The following is a 20,550-nucleotide window of genomic DNA, read 5'->3' as shown; positions in this document are numbered from 1 at the left end:
CCTCGATGATAACGGTACTAAATTATCGGACATAGGGGTGTTGTCAGAAGCAATTGATGCCTTGGGTATCTTGTCGAAAGCTATATAAGGAAGAAGATATTCCACGGATTCTAGACATCATCCTCAATCGCAATCCTCTCTCCATCACAACAACCACTTCTCTCTTCTTCCAAAGAACAACTCGAAAATCTCCATCAAAATGAGACTCTCAATCCTCTCCGTCCTCTCTCTCGTTGGCGCCGGCATGGTGTCCGCCCTTCCCCAGGAGTCCAGCGTCTCTGTGAAGCGCGGTGATACCTCGGACTGTGTCGGTCCTCTCCTCTGCTGTGGTACTCTCACCACTCCTCTCGACCCCCTTGTCGACCCTATCCTGTTGGAACTTGGCATTAATGCTGCCAAAATCGTTGGATCTATTGGTCTTCTCTGTATGTTTGGACTCTTGTGTAATATTTACATGGGAATATGTCTAACTTTTCTCACAGGCCACGAGTACGAGGAATCCAGCTGTGACACCGCGCCCCAGTGCTGCTCTGAGGTCAACCTCTTGGTAAGTGACAATCTTCAATGACTCTTCTGTGGAGAGTGCATGACTAATTGATATTTAGGGTGGCACCCTTGGTCTCGGATGCGCGGATCAGAAGTAATCGGTCTAGTTTGCTCAAACTGTTGACTGGTATATACGAGTTGGCTTTACGATAGCTTCGATATGTCTACTGAGCCATTGGGGATGTACATTCTGTTCCGGGGGGTGAAGTCACCTTCGACTTATATTTACATAATAGTAATCAATTTTTACTCTTGAAACGATACTTATCAGATTCGTAGACGTTTCTATGTCCAGTAAAGTTTAGTATCCACTTATGCACTTGGTCAATTTCGTTGCATACACTGTGAAGCATAATAACATCGGATTTGAGACTTTTTTAGGGCTTAGATTTAGTATATATATTGTGCTGCGAAAATACTGCGCGGGTTGCAAGAAACCTTCTTTTTGTGTCGGACTTTCAAGGATAATCACCCGCGTTCATTATCGCCTCTTAATCGGGACTTTGTGTTAAGTAGTAAGAAGTTTACAATGTGCCCACCTGCGATGTATATAGCCTTCAATCAAGAGATGAACAAAGAAGGCGCAACAAATACCCAAGAAAATATGTATGCCAAAACAAGAGTTATTCCCTAAAAGAAGGGCTATCATAATTTCTTGCGAAGTTCCGTCAAAGTCAACCGTGAGACTTTATCACTCAGGCCACCGGCGTTTTCTCATAACTTCGTCGAAACATATCGTCAACGTGAACAAGGTAGTAAGTATTGGGAGCCAGGCTATCGATGCTTCCCACGGGGGTATAGCTCTTCTGCTGGTAAGCTTTCTCCCGGAGGTTGCACATCTATCATTGTCAGAACCAACTTCATAGACGATATGCTCCTTAGGCAACCAAGAAAGAAAAGCTTACATCGTTATAAAACTCCGGCGAGACCGCTGTGCGAGCTTCCAAACGCTCATGCAGCTGAAGCTGCTGCGCGATCCCAGAAGTATCACCTTTGACACGAAAACTAAATAGAGTGCTAGCCAGACCACTGCCATAGCTGAACATGCCGATGCGCTTGTTCTGCAGTTCCTCACTAGGAACATTGCTCAGCAAGCTCACCAGTCCAGAGTAGAGACTAGCAGTGTACATATTACCACAATTTGTGGGTGTTGTGATGGATGGTTGAACACGCTTGGAGAACCTTTCCTTTGTCAACCCGATACAAGTCCTCTCAACCTCTTTGGCCGTCAGAGACGCAGTGTACTCAACATCGCGGACCGCCACTGGAACGTCGTCAAAGCGGTTGGGCTCGGTCCGCAGATCGTTAAACAACAAACGACCGTAGGCCTTAGAGACGAGCTTGCAGTTAGGCGCGTGAAAGACGAAATACTCAAAAGTATCCATGAAGCTACCCAGGGCCTTTGCAGCTCCGTTTGTCAAAACACCACTCTTAGCCAGAGATTTAGTACGGTAGCGTTCATAACAGTTATCCAATGCCTCAAGATAGCATGTGTTAGAGTACTGTCCATCGACAAGGGGGTACTCCGATTTGAAGTCCCCCTTATAGAAGTCGTAGACGTGCTTCATGTACGATCCACGGAAGGGCTCCAGCACAAGGGGCGCATCGGCACCAATTAGCATGGCCACACAGCCGGCACCGCCAGTAGGGCGTGCGGCGGGCTTGTCGTACAGAGCGATGTCGCCCGCCACGACTATGGCGTCGCGACCATCCCACGTGGATGACTCGATCCAGTTGACTGCATTTAAAAAGGCATTAGTTCCGCCGTAGCAGGCGTTGTAAGTGTCGATTCCTTCGATATCCGTATTCTCCCCGAACAGTTGCATGAGCACCGACTTGCAAGACTTGGATTTGTCGAGCAAGGTTTCCGTTCCCACTTCCAAGCGGCCAATAGTGTTCGGGTCAATCTGGTACTTTTTCAGCAGGGAGGAGACCGCTGTGAGCGCCATGGAATATAGATCTATAAATGTGGTCACATTTTAGCATGGAGCATGGAGCATGGGCTTTTAAGTTTGCCAGCATACCTTCGCGGTCATCACAGAAGCTCATCTTCTGCTGACCCAGACCAATGGTAAATTTCCCAGTACTGGCCCCCAGATAGGTCTCGAGCTCGCTTTGTGGCACGTACTGTATACAAGGTAGTATGTTAGTTGCCCAATGGCTTCAATTGCAGGGTGGACAATAAATCATACTTACCCGACTAGGAAAATAAATCTCCAGGGCCTTGATGCCCACATTTTGAACGTTGGAGGGCATAATCTTCCGAACTGAAGGTATTCGATTGAAACTGGGAGAATCGATAGTTGAAGAAGGATATAAGGGCGAAAACCTGGAGTGGTAGAAAGATGATCAAGAAGTGAAAAGAAAAAGACCTGGGGGCAGCTTATAAACCCCAAATATTTGCCGTACTAATTCATTTGGCAATTGAGCTAGTTGAGCTATACGGCGTTGAGATGATCACAGCTATCACTACCCCTGCCCACGATGGGGCCGTATGAAACAAACCCAGGCTACGTATAACTGTGACGGCTGCTACCGTGTATATTCCAGCATCAATTTCCTTTGGTCCGATATTCCAAGATAACGGTATTCAAGAAAGTGAAGTAATTCAAGTAACCGTTGTGCAAGTAACTGTCATGCAAGTCAGCTGCTTTATGAATTGCAACTCGCGGCTGGATATAAGATAAATCTCTTTTCGCTACGAATACTCTGTTCATTCAACGCAATACACAAATCATGGACTATGGATCTGACAAGATTTCTAGGCAGTCAATGAGGTTGTGCTCAGCTCTACTTAGGTAGCATCCAGCATGGACAGTCCTGGTGGGATTGGGTACGTCAAGTATTCTGATCGAAGCCGAGTCTCTTCCGAGTCCATATTCGGCCTTGACTTCCATCTGTGGCTATAATGTACAGTCTTTAACTTAATCCTTTATCGGGGGGTTCTAGTCCGTTCTTGGTCCGGTCATCCTTAGAACGGGCAGTCCTTATTCAACAATGAAGTCCAACATCGATGAATAACGATGCACTCAGACAGCAAGGCAGAGAATTGAAATATGTTGAGACAAAGCAGCTGCCTCGATGTCTTGTTTGTCAGAAATCAACTGGCCATTTAGCTGGCTTCTGTTTGTTTGTAGATGAATTCTTCATCTCTTCTCTTTGTCTTCTTCTCACTAGACAATGAATCCATCTTCTCTCATCTTTCACGTTTCTCTACGGTCTACATCTACCAGCCATGGCTTCTCAAGTTCTATCTTTGAGAAGATTCCATTCGGTGAGTATCTCCTTCGGTAGCCTTGTTGAAAGGGTGGGGGCTGGTTAGCTTCCGAATCTGCGTGCGGTTACATATTAGAAGCTATATGACCAGGATAAGGAAGAGACAGGGAAACAGACCGAGGAGGACTGACAGAATGACATTGAATCATTGCAAAAATTGGGGGTGGAGCTTTCTATTATCTCTCGTCGCCGTCCATTCTATTATTCTGCGCGGGAACGATAATTGGCCACGCGAATGCTAGATCTTTGATTTTGGAGTGGCCTGATGGTAGATGAGCATACTGGATAAATAATGAATATTATGTACAATTTATGTTTCGCAATCATCTTGATGTCAAAGTATAGAAAACTGCGTGTAGGCAACAGCTTTCCTCGAGTGGCCTCGGACCGCTCGATGTCAGCTCATCCAAAACCCCGCCCTCAAAATAGATCTCAACGAACTTATAAATTTTCCTAACCAACATAAAATTCCAGGAAATCATTCGTATCGCCTTAATTCGCCAAATACTCGAGTCCCGAGTGCTATTATGGACAACGACAAAGCGCAATCTAGCGCTTTCAACGGGGATGGCAACACAATTACCCGATGCTCTCTCAGCAACTGCACAATCAACAATTCCTGCGTAAAGCGATCCACACTAAGCGACTGTGTGCTGTCGAAGGTGGAAGACGTGAGCCGGATCACGGCTCAAAATTCCCAGTTCCACGATGCGGCCCTTGCCGAGCGCAGCGCTATCACAAATAGCACTATCCAAACACAAAGCTCGGTGCACCGATCCACAATTGGACAGTCCGTCATTCAGGACAAGAGTGCGGTCAAGCGGAGTACGGTGACCGGAACGATGGTTTCAAACAGTCAACTCCAGAGAGCTTCGTTGACAAACTGCGTTGTCAATGAGTGCATTATCGAGCGGTCTGATTTCCGAGGACTAGTTCTTAAATATGGCATTTGGAAGCGAAATAAATTGGTTGGGAAGACCGGGAATCAGGATCCTACTTTTATTCGGAACTATGGCTCGAAGGCCGGGGTAAGTCAATTAAATCGTGACCACGAAGCTGTATCAACTGACGATATTCGATAGCAATCCGCATCTGTGCTTGTTGGGTCTACTATTTCTGAGTTAGATTCTGAAACTCGCTCCAGGCAGGATGTTTATCTTCCTAGCTATCATGTTGAATTAGATGCTAGTGGGAATAGTCCGGGTGATTCTGGCCTTGATCAACCCCCACCATACAGGCCTTAGCCTAATGCGGAGAAGCGGTTTGTCTTGATTAGTTATAGGCGTTTTTTTCTTCTGTTATTCCAATACCCATGACCTGCTGTGGTGCGTTTTCTAGTAAAATTTGATCAATAACGAAAGAGATTATGTGGATTATGAACCTATCTATCTCACTGCTGTGGGTGGTCAAAAGATCACGTACTACATATAGTTATATCACCAAATTGGGACATAGTACGGTACTGTTAGGACTAGACCCAAGTAACAGCAAATGCGATGAGAAACGTAGGGCTTTAGCTGGTCAAGGTCTCAAGTATTAAGCATTCAGGAATAGATATTCCGACTTCAGATATTGTATATGAAAAGCCATTCAAAAAGGTATATATATTATTATTTATTATTTCTAATCGCGGTTAGAAAATCTCTTCTAGGGATAGTATTTATATAACTTATAACCGCGGAAAAACTGTGAAACATGATGGAACGCTCCAATTACCAAATGTGCACTGCAGGCAAAATCTAAGGCGGCGTAATGGACTGCCGTATAGGGAAGGCACGATCAGTACCTAGACCACTTTGTACAACTCCTGTCCCCCAGGTAACCTCACAGTACGCCATACTCCTGCGTGTGCGTCGACTATCCTTCCTATCAATGTTTCCCATCATCGTCGTGTCAGATGGTACGAGAACATTGACGCGTGGACTCAATCACCGCCACACCCCACCTTCGTCCTTGAAGTCGAAATGTCCGAGTCGCAAGTCACGCTAGATCCAACCAGAAGAAAGCGGTGATCACCATCGACAAGTGGGAATGGGATCTAACGGATAATGTCGAATACCAAGTCCGAATACATGGTAGAAACCAGGTAATATACCGGAAACATCATGTGACATTGGGTACCAGGCATACCATACAAAAGTGCATATTACAGTTAGTCATCATGGTCCGCACAGATTGTTGAAATAGCGGGTTTTGTCATTTTAGTTAGAGTTGTCAACATTGGTCATTTATACCATACATTGTTCGTACACCAGCTTTCCGTCAGATAATTCTAGTGAACCCGACACATCATTGTCGATGAGAAACGATCACGCCAGCACGTCGAAATTACACTTAAGGACTTTACTCGCAACGATATTCGATTCTGGACTCTTTCAAATCTTAGAATTATCCCTTTCTTGCATCAGAAGTGCACCCAGAATCGCGACCACGAAAAAACCTCTGTCTCTTGCTTGGGGCAGTATACGCCAGATGGTGCATTCCCAACGACTCTCAACTCCACGTGGATAAAAGACGGAGAAGACCGAGGCAGATTCTTCCTGGGCGCATCCCTCCATGGTTACAGTGCTGGGGCATATGTCCCTCAAGATGTTGCGGGTTTCTACGTCTAGAAATACGGACCACACACAGAAACTGCTCTGAAGCTAGCAATGTCTTCGTCAGTGACCTTTCCGCCAAAATGAAAGCTTTCATCCGCACTGGGAAATTCTTCCAGGCTCGCGAGTTTGTTGCCCCTGACATTGACAAGGCGGCGGAATAGTCTAAGACGAGGTGGATAGTGCAGGGAGTTGTCCAGCAGGCCAAGGACCCCGCTACCCAGAATTGGTCGGGGGCCTAACAGGATCTGAGCTGGGAAACATTGACAGCCGGCGACTTTGACACAGAAATCAAAACAATCTAAACAAATTGATCGCTTATCAAAGCTTTGTCTTTGACTGAACTTCCTTTTAAGTTGTTCTCATCTGGTTCTTCATCAGATCTCAATTCGTCTTTGTTATCACAATCCAGGGGTGCCTGGTTGTCTCGTGACATTTGGGTATCTCTCGGTGTCTGACATGATGCCAAGCCTGATTGCAACTTCATAATATTTGACGTTCCTATGGTTTGTTCCTCTTTCTTTTGTTGACCAAAGATTCTGTGTCCTCTTTAAGCTACTGTTATTCATTAAGACTAGTGGTATGTACTCCGTCCTTTTCTCTGCGTTAACCAAATATTATTCTATTTAGTTTGCCATTATTTACGAGCAAGGTACCTATAAACATCTGGACTTTCAAGGGGTGGAGGGAAAAAAAAGAGCAAACAAAACATTCTAGAACTTGTGAACCCGGTCTGACGCGTAGCCAAGTTCTTCTAGGACTCCCTTCTGGCTGGAAATCCACCCTTTACTTCCAAAGATCGCCGCCTCCATAGCCGGAGGTCCAGATAGGAAGACCTTAGTACTCTTGCTATCTTTTGGGCCCAGCAATTCCTTCTCCAGTAACTCCTTGGTGACCCTGCCCTTAGTGAACGGGGAACCCTCAACCGGGTCTGAGACTCTATACACAACCTTGAGACGACCGGGGAATTTCTGCTCAAACGCATCAAGTTCTTTTTTCATGACAAGATCGTTGTCCGTGTTAACCCCGAAAATCAACTTGATCTTACTTCTGTCGTCGGGGTTGTTCAACATCCCTTGGATCAGCTGGTACATTGGAGTGATTCCAGCACCACCGGCAATGAGATTGACATGTTCAAACTCATTGGTTTTCCATTTGTAGCCCCGCATAGGTCCTCGGATGTTCAGTTGATCGCCGGGCTGGAGAGAGTGCAAGTATCCGCTAGCCCTGCCATTGGGGTATTTTTTGACCAGGAGCTCAATGTACCCCGGTTCATCTGTATATGAATGTCAGAATAAAATATCATTCATTTTGCCCCGGAAATAGAGTCCAAAGTCTTACCAAAGTTGTTAATTGGGGTATATGGCCTGATTATGGGAAACCACGCGTCTTTTGGTTTGTGAAACGTGAGGATAAACGCTTAATCCGACATTAGCGTGGTTGCTATTGATTTGATTAGTCGTTTGTGGATGCACAGAGTAGCTTACAGGTCAAGGAGAGATCCGCGTTCGAAGCTGGGTCTGGTAGTCGGAAGCGTAGGCGCTTAGTGTTGTCGTTCACTTGCTGGGAACTTTCCAGGCGCAGGGTGTGAAAGCCCATTCTCCCACCGGGACCACCACGACCTCCAAACCCCCCAGGAGCGCCAGGACCACCGCAAGCTTTTGGGGACTCCGCGAATGCCTCATTGCGGAATGAGGCTTTTCGAGCAGCACACAATCCAACTACACCAACCACGGCGATTGCGGCGGCAGTCTTCCGAGGAAATGGGCGTACTCTAGACATTATCGTATTGGCTGTCAATGGAAAACAAAAGATGAATGAAAGGAACGAAATTGGGAGAAATTAATATGTATGGAGCCATCGGACGCTGTCCGCGACAGCCCGACCATCCCTGCCCTTTGGCCACTTGTGGCCTATCGGGGCTCCTATAACTAGCGTTATTTATTACACTTACATGCGCTAGTCAGGGATAGGACAAGCTAAATAAATGGTGCCGAATCATCAGGTCTTACTATATTAAAACTCCGTGCTTAACACGGGGTTTGTAGTGTCCGACTAAACCCGATGGTTAGATCTTGAGATATTCGACTCTTTACTTCTCAACATTGAATTACACCATGTTTTCTCAACGTTATATATATGGGCTTGTATGCATCGATGATGAAATGGTAATACCCCATTGTCTACATGTTGGATAATAAAAGGATAAGTAATCCTGGAATTGTCTGTACGCACATTATTCTATATATATCACAGTATTTCCATGGAAACTGGTGAATACTGTGACTACTTCTGAGGCTTAATTGCAGACTGAGCCTCCACATAGTCGAAATGACCCAACCCTGAGAGGAAGGACACATGCTGCGGACCCTGTGGCATAAAGCCCGCCAGATTGAGGAAGTTGTGCGGGAAGCCGAGATCAAAGTTGTAGCCCTTGTCAATCTCGGCAACATCCTCAGCAGTAAGCTCCAGACTCAGAGCCTCGATGTTGGACTTGAGATGGGAGACTTTGTTGCCACCGACCATGGGGAAGATGTAAGGGGCCTTCGCCAGTTAGATTTTCATTTCAAATCAACAAGCTTGAGATGGTCTTACCTTCTGCAGCACATAAGCGAGCGCAACGGATGTAATAGGGACCTCGTGGCGATTGGCCACGGTATCCAAAACGGCCGATACCTGTTCCTCGCGACCCGTCTTGACATGAGGCGTTTGACGACCACCTTCCTTGGGAGTGGCACCCGGTGAGCGGATGTATCCTGCAACCGTTAATGTTAATCCTCGAAAAAAAAGGAAACCAACCAACACAGCCACGCCCCAAAGAAGAAAAACCCAAAGAAGGGAAAGACAAAAAACATACCGCTACCCAGCACACCCCACGGGTGAATAGCCATACCCTCATCCCTCGCCATTGGGATAATATCACGCTCGAGATCGCGCATCATAGCCGAATACCGACCCTGATAGACGGAAAACGGACGCAGACCATGCTCTCGTGCGTAGGCATTAGCCTTAGTAACGACCCACGCAGGCGTGTCACTGATCCCCAGATAGAGCACCTTACCCTGTTGCACGAGGGTATTAAGCGATTGCATCAATTCAGGGATGGAAGTGGCAAAGTCCCACGCATGTACATAGTACAGGTCAATGTAATCCGTCTGAAGACGCTTCAGACTATTGTCTACAGCCACGCGCATGCTCTTGGTTCCCGTTCCCCCGTAGTTACTTTGCTGCACGCCCTTGCCGAAGATAGGACTCAGCGTGTACTTAGTGGCTAGCACGATCTCGGACCGTCGACCTGTCTTTTGGAGCCACTCGCCAATCCACTCCTCGCTCTGTCCGAATTGGTACATGTTGGCTGTGTCGATGAAATTACCTCCTAGGTCGTAGTAGGTGTCTAGGAGTTCGAATGCCTGCTCTTTTGTGCATTCACCCATCATTCCCTTCCAGTTGTCGCCCAGACCTGGTATTCTCTGTTAATACTATTCTGGAAGATGTGGAAAGGGATTTATTACTCATGCCGCCCAGTGACAGAGGGCTCACGCGCACCGATGCCGAGGGGGCTAGGAGACGGTGACGACCTAGGACGCTCTTGGGAGGAGGAGGTGGAGGAGGCATTGTTTTAGGCTTATTTGATTTGCTGGATGATTTAGATTGGCAGGGTGATCATGTAAAAGTTGTCGAGGTTTGATTCAAACGCCCTGCCACAATGAGGAGGTATATATCGTCCTGATTGACTTAACCCCGGACGAACCCATTGTGAGATGACCAAGCCCCCGCAATATCTTGAACGGCTATAAGACCTTAACTCCCTCTGATTCCCTCTCCTGTGGTTGAAATTCATTTATCGTAGTCCAATGGTGTAGAGATGGTCGGCTTTTGTCGGGGTTTGCATCACAGCAACCCCTGCCACTTAAAGATTCACTTATAAATGCTTGGAAATCAACTGAACTAGACAGTGAATTTAGCTGAAATTAATTCAATACACGAGAATTCATTGGTTTAGATAGTACCTTCGGGCTTTTGTTGTTTAATGCCGTATTTTCTGGTAGAAGAGCGACAAAGACCGTGTTAAATCCATTTCTGGGCTCCAGAACTAGCATCACAAAAGGGGTTACCATCTGCTTCCCTCTCAATATTTTTTTTATTGTATCTCCTTATTAATACTACTATTAATATCACTGTTATTATTTATTGGTTTACTATTCACATAATGTCTCCACGGATTGTCCTCATCACCGGTAGGATTGCCCCAACCACCCATTACACAATAGAATTAATATGATAAAAAAGGAGCCAATTCAGGCATCGGCCTTGCGACTGCCAAGGTACTGGCACAGGCCTCCCAAGAATTCCACGTAATTATCGCCTGTCGGTCCCTCGAAAAAGGCATGCAAGCCCTAAACGAACTGAAGCAAGACGGGATAACGGGAAACGTATCGACCGTGCAACTAGACGTGACAGACGAGACATCAATCCAAGCCGCAGCAACAAACGTGCAAGAGCGATTCGGACATCTCGATGTGCTGATAAACAACGCCGGAGTGGCGAGTCGGCACCCGGACATCAAGACCCGGCTTCAACTCTGTATGGATACCAACGTCATTGGACCGGCAGTCGTGTCGGCCGCCTTCCGATCCCTGCTCTTGCAGTCGCTAAACCCCTACTCTATTTACGTGAGTAGTGGGGTCGGATCCCTGGCCCTAGCGTCGGATCCCACGTCTAAGGTGTTCCGGGGTCCGTCGAATGGGGAGGCGTATCGTGCTAGTAAATCTGCTTTGAATATGATCATGCTTCAGGATTGGGTTGAGAGCCGCGATACACCGCTTAAGGTCTTTGCGGTTTGTCCAGGGTTTGTCCGATCGAATCTGCGTGGGACAAGTGAGGAGGAGCGCAGTGGATGGGGGCATGCGAGTGATCCGTCCATCTCGGGAAATACGATACTGAGTATCCTGGAGGGCCGGAGGGATGCTGATATTGGGAGGTTCATTCATAAGGATGGGAGTTTCCCTTGGTGATATTCAAATGTTTCTAGTATATTATAAGAGCAGTCTATGACAAGGGAATTGATGCATAAAAAGGCGACACAGGTCAATGTAGATCAGGTACTCTACGAGTTGACGTTCTGGTTAGAATTATGATAAATCTCGTAGATTTGAAGTTCCTTCACTCTCTTCTCTACTCAATGAGGTCTTGAGTTGACTAATTCGAGCTCCAGGGCTAGGGTTTCGGCTTATTGCCAAGCGACCGAAGTTTCACATTAACTCTCTGTAGACAATTGTGTAGTGTTAGCGAACCTAAGAGGATTATCATGTCGCTAGAATCAGCCGTTCACACTCGGGTCTCAGGGTGTCGATGCTCCTCGCTGCTTATTTCCCACTGCTTATTCCCAGGCCCCACAGTAAGCTGCTGACCTTGCATGATACCATTCCAAGAACATCACTGAACGTCATTATTTGAGTGGCACGGAGCAATGATTTGTAGCCGAGCATTTCTGAAGAGATCTATAGCCCTTGGAGTCGGTGCTCTGCTTTCATTTTTGATTGCGTGCTACTGGATGCTTTTCCTAAACAAATCGACCCGCTGCCCTGGTCCCGGTCACAACTAAATGATGACCTTACACCTATTAGCAAGTGGTCATATTGATAAGCAAGTGTAGTATATATTTGTTGTAGTTCATGCGTCTGTTGAGGGAATTCAACTCCTGCCGCAACTCCATCTCACTTCTGGCAATCAGATTGATTTCTTTTTGTAACTAGTTTCGAATCCCACCATGGCTCCAACTATCGTCCTTATTACTGGCGCCAACCGTGGCATCGGAAAAGGTATCCTAGAACTATATCTGCAGAAGCCAAACCACACGGTGATCGCTGCCAACCGTGACCCTAGCCACCCAACTTCTGCGGCCTTAGCTGATCTCCCCAAGGCTAAAGGCACTACGTTAGAGGTCATCAAGCTCGATGTCCTCTCTCCCACTGACCCCGCTGCGGCTGTGAAGACGTTAGATGCTAAGGGAATCACCCACATCGACATCCTGATCGCCAACGCCGGTATCGCTCTTTCTTGGCCAAAGGTGTCAGAGGTTAAGGTGGAGGATATCCAGAAGCACGTTGAAGTCAATGTATATGGCTTCATCCGTCTCTATCAGGCTTTCCGACCCGTCCTCAAGGAGGCACAGGCCCCCAAGTTGGTAACAATCGGATCTAGCTCCGCGTTCCTGACGGTAAGTCTCCTCATTCCGTTTTTTCCGACCTAAACCAGGTGCTAATAATATTTATAGTAAGTATCCTGTCGACACCAGTCCACCTGCCGTTGGCAGATGGCACCTAGCCCGGACCTGAATGAGTGTGTACTGACTATTCGTAGGAACTTTATCCCCCTACAAAATGCTGCATACGCTCCCACCAAAGGTGCTCAGCACTGGTATACTAAGGCAATCTCCGCTGAAGATCCTTGGTTGACTGCGTTCCCTCTGGACCCAGGGTAAGTCTCACATGTTCAATCCCACCCTAGTGTTCCTGCGTGGTGGACTGACCATGGCACCGCAAATAGCTGGGTTCAGACTGAGCTCGGTAACCGGGGTGCTGACGCTTTCGGGATCGAGAAAGCCGCCATTACCGTGGAGGAGAGTGTTACCGGCGTGGTCAAGGTTATTGACGCGTCTACACTAGAATCTCACAGTGGAAAGCTCTTCAAGTATGACGGTAATCAGGAGCCTTGGTAGATACTATTTAGACATTTCAATTATTATGGTTAGACTCTATATGGTAGCTGTATTTGAATGATCCTTATAAGAACCCCTTTGAGGTATCTGTAGTCTCTCAATTGGTGTCGAATGTTGATCGTATTATTAACCACGATTTTATGTGATACATTCCAAGAGATTCTGATTGCGGTTCATCTGTGCCCGTTGTCCGTGGATAACACTTGGGTGCACTACCTGGGTCCAGATAGACGTCCATATTGATAGAGTATAAAGCATCGCTCCAAGTGGGAACAACAGTATTCGCAGTATTCGACTCAGGGGTGTTCTGACTAGGGCATGTGTGGTATTGGTAGTAATACCATTGATGCGGTAAGCAGCATTCGAACAAGGTAGATGCCTTCTTATAGTATCTCGGGCAATCAGTCGATCGTTGGTTCTGTTGTATAGCTGCCACCAGGGAGATCCGTTGTGTAGATGCCGAAGTGGTAACTTGGCTTGTTGTTTGTTTCGCGGATATAGGAAGGTCGCAGTTCCTCCAGCTCCTGGACAAATGGATTGCATTCTACTGTGACGGCAGACTCTGGGCTATCAGGTAGTGTGGCAGAGTAAAGTGTGAAAAGATGACTAGTGATTTCGAAGAAAGTGCTAATTCCAGGGAAACCATCACTTTATCGCTATCCATCCATCAGCGGAAGGATAGTGCCCGTGTACGGACATTTGTGTGCTTTAGCGTTGATATCCGCGCCCTCCTGGAGGAGCATCAAGATTCCAGCCTCAAAAGCTCTATCCACTGACATATGCAATGGGGTCCAGCCATAATTGTCGTATACATCAATATCCAAACCGGGTTCGTACTTGGCGCGATGCCCGAGCAATTGCTTCAGTATCTCGAGTCGCCGATGCAAGACAGCCCAGTGCAGAGCAGAGCGACCATCGCAATCATACACGCCTATCCTGGCACCGTGGGAGAGTAGTAGGCGGACTACAGAATCATGATTCTCAATCACCGCGTGTATCAAGGGTGTGCGACCGTCGCTATCTTTATTGTTTGCATCTATGTTATCCTGGAGCAAAAGAACTCGAACAATTCTCTCGTGGCCCTTCTGAGCGGCGATGTGAAGCGGGCCAATCCATCCCTTGTCATTTCTGGCCGATGTGATGAGTTCCAATACCGTATCATAGTTGGGTGATTGCGGAGGCTGGAGGGGGGGACTCTCTGGGCGAATATCAGAAGCGGATGTTATGTGATGTAATGGCAGGCTGTGGCTATCCCCAGATTGAGAGAGCGACGCTGAGTTATCACTTGTTGTGCTGTTGTGGGGTGCCTTGCGTGAACCGGGACCAGAGGAATTGCTTTGAGTGAAATTTGATCGTGTCGCGCTTGACTGGACAGGCAATGAATCGGACAAAGTGAAGGCGAAATCATGGTTGGTTTGGTACAAGAACTGGTCTATCGCATCGAGATCGAAGTTGTCTACCGGTCCTGAACCTGTGCTAGCGATCGGAATTTCGTCTGGAGGCAAGGCTCCCGCCAGTGCGGGAATCGCACTTGTGAACGAAGGCAAAGAGTTAATTGGAAAATTCCCATTGTTATTGGCGGTTGACGTCGATTGTGATGAGTCTTGAGGCGTCTCAACGGCATTTTCTGCTACCCTCCGCTTCCTCTTCTCTATTATCACGATTCCGATCAGCAGGATGATCAACACAGGTTGTTGGACAACTGCCCCTCACCGCGGAACTTGCGCTGAGCTAGACGATTCTGAGTACGTCGCCGCTCGGCTGTATCGCTCATAAACTGGACATTGACATCCATCGTCCCTGAAACCAGCCGGGAACTCGACTTCGTGTTAAAAGACAACCAGAGCCCTGTCAGCCACGATACCGCGTGGGGGCGTAGAACCACAAAACAGTTTATGGGCCAATCACCTAGCATTGTCAACGAGGGTCTTCATTCGTCTTAGCCAAGATTGCGTTGCGACGCAGGCTGCAAGCCATCGATTCCGCTAAAATCTCACCCATCACGTTTACATTTATGAGCGTCCAATAAAGCGTTCGCATTGTGAAGTTCTTTGAAATTCCACGTGCTCAGAGACGAAATAGAGGCATTGGTAAGCAACACGGGTGCGTGGGCCTGATGGGCTCGGCCCGTGGTCATAGTTGAGGATACGCTCTAACCCGAAGCAGATATCATACAGTGCCGCTTTGAGGCTTTTGAAGCTTCTGGGGGCGACTGAGTCTATCAGCGGACCCATCCACTTGCCACAGGTACATGCGACCCTTACAGTAATGAGCTCTTTATCCCGGGGCATTACTCGGATGATCCGCCGTGCCTCGTTTCTAATAACGCTTTATTAAATTACCAAGAACGTCATTGAGACCTGTGAATTATGAACATGGGGATGAATTATGAACATGGGAATGGTCCGCCGAGGCAATCTAATTACTAGTACCAGCGACAACAAATTGCTTCTCAGACTTGAGATTGTTAAGCGTGTCCTCGCTAAGATTGAGTGTATCCGCAACGATTTGTTTCGGCGTGGACGCGATCCATTGACCAAGAGCCATATCTAATAACCGTCAGTGCATGTAAAGCTGAACATGTAGCAAGAAAGGAAAAATACCTGTAAATTCAGGCGCCTGCAGCACCTCCACAAAGACCAAGTCTTCATCACCGGTGTTCTCAATATAATGACTATTAGACTTTGGGAAGTAACCAACATCACCACCGGCATAATCAAATGTAGTCGCGGCGTTCGGAGCAGTGAAAAGCGTCGCTCGGCCCCGGCCCGAAATAAAGAAAGTCCATTCGTCACTAGTTGGATGCCAGTGGATCTCACGCATGCCACCTGGATTAACGGTGACAATAGCTGCGGAGAAGTTGCTGGCAATGGGGAAGGTGAGCGGGTCAACGATCTTGACGGAACCCCCAGCAACTTTGTGGGCCGGCTGCTCAGAGAAATGATATGAATAGCTCTGAGTGCGAGGTACAAGCCCAGCAGCTGTCGTCACGTTCTGCTTCTCGATGTCTGCTGGGGCGGGTGTGCCCTTGAAAATGTATAGTTCGTCGTCGGGGATCTTGTCAAAGGCTGCTATATCAACTCCGAAATTCTTTGAGAGGACCTCTCTCTATGTGGGCGGTTAGCAGATTGGATTTTGTTTTCAATTTAAGATTTGCTTTTCTTACTGGGGTGTGGAGGAAGACCTCTGTTGCGAGGAATGTATTATCCTCGCTAAAGTCCCCATCGTCAAACACCAGAAGGAACTCAACTCCATCGTCGAGGGCTTGAATAGAATGAGGAACGCCACTAACGATCAGTCCATTAGCATAGAACATTATTAGTGTATATCGCAATACTAACGGTGGGAAGAACCACACATCGCCGGCAGTAATATCGTCAACAAATGTCTCCCCGTTCTCGTTCACAGCCTAGCTGTTTGATCAGTACTTATTTCAGCCGATTTATGATATGAAAATACCTGGATTCGACACGATCCATTCAGCACCAAGGACCATTCGGCAGCCACATGCCAGTGAAGTTCACGGTAACCGGCAGGCTCCAGGCGCATATCGACACCAGCCATGAGCGTCGCATCCGGCATCACAACTGTGTTCGCTTGGCGAGCCCAACCAGCTCCGTCTATTCCAAGTCTTTTAAAAGGATATGAGTATATGCAATGTTCTTGTTCGGGAATGGAATATTACCTATTGTGGCTCAATCCTGACATATAGTAAGCAAATTATACATTTCTCCACGTCGACTAGTGGACTTACCCATCGGCCACTGCGCGTTGATGGTCTGGCCATGGTCAGTTCCGGGGGGTGCAAGTTTATCGCTATTTATTCTGTCATAGTAATAGTTCCCTACAATAAATGTTAGCCTACTCAGTAACTGGTCAAATCCTGATGTCGTTGACGGCGCTCGTACTAGGACCAGGATCATCAGCACCCGTGGGCCCACGGCTCGGCTGGGGATTGTCGGCTTTTTCAAAATCGAGGTATGCCCCAATTTTTGGATCCTCCTTCTGCCCTGGAACAAGAGTAAACTTGATATCAGGTGGCGAGTCACTGCCACCCTTGTTGTCTGGCGAATATCCAACTAGCGAGTCACTTCCGCGAAGACCGGGGTTGGGGGTATTCCTGTTGGCAGGGGCACCATGCACCAAGGGTAACACGACAGGAAGTAGAGTAACAAGCAGTTGGAACTTCATATTGATATTCTTCGAAGGCTTGTGGGTAACTGGGAATATAGTATGTTGAAACAGAATGAAAATCCCTCTACTATTGCGTACCAGACGCCTTATATAGCTTGAAGTGGTGAACAAAAGTTCAACAGTATCCACCAGAGGCTTATGCACTCTCGTATCGCATCATCATATTGCCCTAATCAGGTAGCGGTTTTTCCAAATTTTGGTAGAATGGAGCTGGTGCTCCCCTCCTGCCGATGCCAAGCGACGCAAGGCATCGGCAGCCTCGGCTCTGAAGCACCTGGTATGAGTTATTATTATCTACCAGTGGGGTATAGTCACAAGCGGGAAGATAGGATACGGACAATGCGATGGATCGGGAATATGGAGGCCTTAGTGACAGGGCACCCCTCACCCCTCACCTGCAGCAATCAATACAAGTTTTCAAGATAATCCAGTAGCACTCACCTTGGGGATTAATTAAAAATAGCTGGGAATGGTAGAAGTTCCGGGATCGCCGCGTGCTGTAGCATGTCGCAATACCAACCGAAGCCGGAATCAAAGCCGGAATCGGGATGTTCTATGTATAGAAGTGATAACTACAGGCAATTGCAGATGGTAAGGTGGGTTGGTTGGTACAAAGTCCTGCCGGGCCCGGGGCGTCGCAGGTTTACCTCGAGCCAATCCGGACGTTATAAAAGCAAAACTAGGCCCGCTCTATATGATATGAGTAAGGGCAGATTCGGGTGGAGCAGGGTTCTCGAACAACGCATGGATGCATGTAGGAAGGATCTAGGCTGCCTCGATTTACCAACAAGATGTGTGAACACGTCACGAAATTTAAATATGTTGCACAAACGAGAAGGAATATCGAATGACAACTGTCATTAGTAGACAAATTAGACCACGGTATATTGGAAATATGCTAAGCTTCTTAGCCAAGGACGCCGAGCAACGCCAAAAGACGGAAAATCCCCGTTATGTCCGTAGGGTTGCGTCGGGGACGCGAGAAGTGGATACAACACAGTTTCCCCGCAACAGATCTTGGACTATCCTCCGAGTTGAGAAGTCACATTACTTACTCTGCATTTTTTTAATGGAAGGCTTGAAGTCACTTCACTTTTTTTGGTTTTGCACTTGGTGGTAGGCATACCTCAAGTGAATCACACAATAGAGAACAAGAGTCGAATACCGCAAAGACTAGGTTCCTTATCCAAATTAGCGCCCGAGTTAGATAGTGGAACTATACATAGACTGAGTATAAATAGAACGGGTAGAGTGGTGCAAGTGCGATATACTTGGTTCCCACATACAAGGGGTGATCGGCGTGCCCGGCGGTCCTTACGCCGCCATCATGCGGAAGCTGTAAAACAATATCCTATGGTATAGAAGGTGTGATTTATATATAGCCATGGCCAGCCATCCCTAAATAGGGCTCATACAATACTTTATCTAGTCCAATCAGATTCGGACAATCTTCACCCAAGGGGTCTGAACATCGATGTCAAATTGGCGAGTGACGTTCTATTAGGGAGATCTATTTAGTACTTGATCTTCTTGTCCATAACGAGATGCAGTAGATCCGGGCGTGGATAGCGACCCACTGGATCAGCAATAGTATTTCCGCGATTAAGCAGGTCCAACCAATATGTCCGAGTTGGGGTTATATCCTGCGTTAGCTTTCGTCCACCATGGCACCAAACGACAGAAGAAACCCCTCATCCTGCACTACAGGTAAACGACTGCCCCATGGCGGCATTCCCTTGGTTGTTCTTTTTCATTCGCTCCAGACTAGTTACATACCCTGCTCTTCCTAGATTGAATACACGAGGATCCTTTTTCTTCTTCTTCTTCTTCTTCTTCTTCTTCTTCTTCTTCTTCTTCTTCTTCTTCTTCCCCAGTAGCTAGTAGCCACAACAACCATCGGGACCGAAGACACTCCTTCAAGGGCATACATGCGACTAGCAGCCATCTCGTTAGCTTCATTACAAACGCACTAGGGAGCATGGGGACTCGTGTTGTTCTTCATGTACTGTAGAACCCAAGGAATCTTCTCGCTGCAAGTCCCACGCCATAGAAAGCTTGGATACTCAGGAATCTATGTTCCCGAGAATGCAACTAAGGAGGCACCATTGCTGGGCTCGTAGATTGAGCCACGCAGACTCTGCCTGGGGAATGACTGCCTTCCACTGACGAATAGACTTGACAATTAACGTAGTAAGGAAGGCTTCCGAGTAAAGATAAATGTTGCGGATTTCTTTGAATTCCAAGATAGATTCGAGAAAGCGACCAAGGCATTTGGATCAAACCACGACGGGCTAGATTCATGACCTCAACAGCTTCTCCGTAATTGCCAACTGATGAGCCAACAATAGTGCTTTGATTGATCAGAAACGCATTCGGAGACGCATTTTCAATAGGTCTTTTCTTATTCTCCTGGACTCTGATATCACTAGGACCTCATTGAACTACAACATGTTGAGAGCTTGAGAATATGCCGAGTCCTCTCCCGTACAAACAAGAGCTGCCGCAGCGCCAAAATCGTTTGTCTCTGTCTTTACTGACTTCATGAGGCATTCGGCTTCTTCCAATGCCAAGTATGTCTCCACCTCACAGCTTCCCATAAGAGGTTCTTTTTTCTTTGAAATCGATTCCAATAACCCAGAGGGAAAAGAACCTCACAGCCATCTGACAGACTAATTTTCCAACCACTCAGCCACCCGGAGAAACCCGGGCTTTCTTCAATACACTGTATGCAGAGAGTCCAGCACAAAATAGCGGAGCGGCCAAGTGAGATGGGACCCCATCTAGAATAGGAGTCGCATAATTTGCAAGTGCCAAGCAATACTTTTGGAATGTTCCAGGCGTATAATAACCAGATATCTTTGTATGTAGACAGCAGCTTTCGGTCCCAGCCAAGCATGAGGGGCATATTCTACATGCATTGTGAACGAATTTAACACCAACACCTAATCACCAGAGTAAGCAATGGGCCAGCTTGAACACCATGTCGACCGCGTAGAAGATGCCAATGAGCTCTGCAACGTGGACCGACCACCGTTCCATCGGGCCCACCTGGACATACTGAGATTCTACCACCTCTTCATTGTCGTGGAGTGTAACCATGGCGGCCCCTAGAAGGCCCTCACTCCCAGAGGCGTCCGAGTAGACGATTATGTCTGACGCGTTTTTTGCGGACACTGGCAGTTGTGACGGAAAGTGGATATCTAAGCGAAATATGGG

The 20,550-nt window shown here is 47.3% G+C and overlaps 9 protein-coding genes across 9 annotated transcripts; 4 read left to right on the top strand and 5 right to left on the bottom strand.

Moving 5' to 3' along the window:
* Positions 1-199: 199 nt before the first annotated feature.
* Positions 200-644, top strand: N7537_010314 (hydrophobin family protein; the record flags this gene model as incomplete). The annotated part of the gene is made up of 3 exons (XM_056901368.1): positions 200-425; positions 483-547; positions 606-644. 3 exons carry the CDS (start codon positions 200-202, stop codon positions 642-644), a joined length of 330 nt encoding a protein of 109 aa, XP_056750036.1.
* Positions 645-1,241: 597 nt separating this feature from the next.
* Positions 1,242-2,802, bottom strand: erg13A (putative hydroxymethylglutaryl-CoA synthase; the record flags this gene model as incomplete). Its single annotated transcript, XM_056901367.1, has 4 exons — positions 1,242-1,385; positions 1,452-2,506; positions 2,571-2,673; positions 2,743-2,802. 4 exons carry the CDS (start codon positions 2,800-2,802, stop codon positions 1,242-1,244), a joined length of 1,362 nt encoding a protein of 453 aa, XP_056750035.1.
* Positions 2,803-4,349: 1,547 nt separating this feature from the next.
* On the top strand, positions 4,350-5,004 carry N7537_010312 (uncharacterized protein; the record flags this gene model as incomplete). Its single annotated transcript, XM_056901366.1, has 2 exons — positions 4,350-4,850; positions 4,948-5,004. The coding sequence occupies 2 exons, from the start codon at positions 4,350-4,352 to the stop codon at positions 5,002-5,004; spliced, it is 558 nt and encodes a 185-aa protein (XP_056750034.1).
* Positions 5,005-7,132: 2,128 nt separating this feature from the next.
* On the bottom strand, positions 7,133-8,201 carry N7537_010311 (cytochrome b5 reductase family protein; the record flags this gene model as incomplete). Its single annotated transcript, XM_056901365.1, has 3 exons — positions 7,133-7,695; positions 7,761-7,838; positions 7,907-8,201. 3 exons carry the CDS (start codon positions 8,199-8,201, stop codon positions 7,133-7,135), a joined length of 936 nt encoding a protein of 311 aa, XP_056750033.1.
* A 504-nt stretch (positions 8,202-8,705) lies between these two features.
* Positions 8,706-10,034, bottom strand: N7537_010310 (Aldo/keto reductase; the record flags this gene model as incomplete). The annotated part of the gene is made up of 4 exons (XM_056901364.1): positions 8,706-8,963; positions 9,015-9,175; positions 9,277-9,879; positions 9,932-10,034. The coding sequence occupies 4 exons, from the start codon at positions 10,032-10,034 to the stop codon at positions 8,706-8,708; spliced, it is 1,125 nt and encodes a 374-aa protein (XP_056750032.1).
* A 595-nt stretch (positions 10,035-10,629) lies between these two features.
* N7537_010309 (uncharacterized protein) lies at positions 10,630-11,434 on the top strand (the record flags this gene model as incomplete). Its single annotated transcript, XM_056901363.1, has 2 exons — positions 10,630-10,657; positions 10,710-11,434. 2 exons carry the CDS (start codon positions 10,630-10,632, stop codon positions 11,432-11,434), a joined length of 753 nt encoding a protein of 250 aa, XP_056750031.1.
* Positions 11,435-12,189: 755 nt separating this feature from the next.
* On the top strand, positions 12,190-13,140 carry N7537_010308 (uncharacterized protein; the record flags this gene model as incomplete). Its single annotated transcript, XM_056901362.1, has 3 exons — positions 12,190-12,639; positions 12,736-12,899; positions 12,969-13,140. The coding sequence occupies 3 exons, from the start codon at positions 12,190-12,192 to the stop codon at positions 13,138-13,140; spliced, it is 786 nt and encodes a 261-aa protein (XP_056750030.1).
* A 656-nt stretch (positions 13,141-13,796) lies between these two features.
* N7537_010307 (ankyrin repeat domain-containing protein) lies at positions 13,797-14,935 on the bottom strand (the record flags this gene model as incomplete). Its single annotated transcript, XM_056901361.1, has 2 exons — positions 13,797-14,791; positions 14,854-14,935. The coding sequence occupies 2 exons, from the start codon at positions 14,933-14,935 to the stop codon at positions 13,797-13,799; spliced, it is 1,077 nt and encodes a 358-aa protein (XP_056750029.1).
* Positions 14,936-15,558: 623 nt separating this feature from the next.
* On the bottom strand, positions 15,559-17,331 carry N7537_010306 (putative oxalate decarboxylase; the record flags this gene model as incomplete). The annotated part of the gene is made up of 8 exons (XM_056901360.1): positions 15,559-15,689; positions 15,744-16,248; positions 16,307-16,427; positions 16,482-16,549; positions 16,600-16,771; positions 16,826-16,841; positions 16,895-16,984; positions 17,049-17,331. 8 exons carry the CDS (start codon positions 17,329-17,331, stop codon positions 15,559-15,561), a joined length of 1,386 nt encoding a protein of 461 aa, XP_056750028.1.
* Positions 17,332-20,550: the final 3,219 nt, after the last annotated feature.

The sequence above is a fragment of the Penicillium hordei genome (assembly GCF_028827395.1).
Source record: "Penicillium hordei strain IBT 12815 chromosome Unknown utg000005l_segment0_segment0, whole genome shotgun sequence".
Classification (NCBI taxonomy): domain Eukaryota; kingdom Fungi; phylum Ascomycota; class Eurotiomycetes; order Eurotiales; family Aspergillaceae; genus Penicillium; species Penicillium hordei.
Note: the sequence above shows the minus strand (reverse complement) of the source record. Positions and strands in the feature narration are given on the sequence as shown.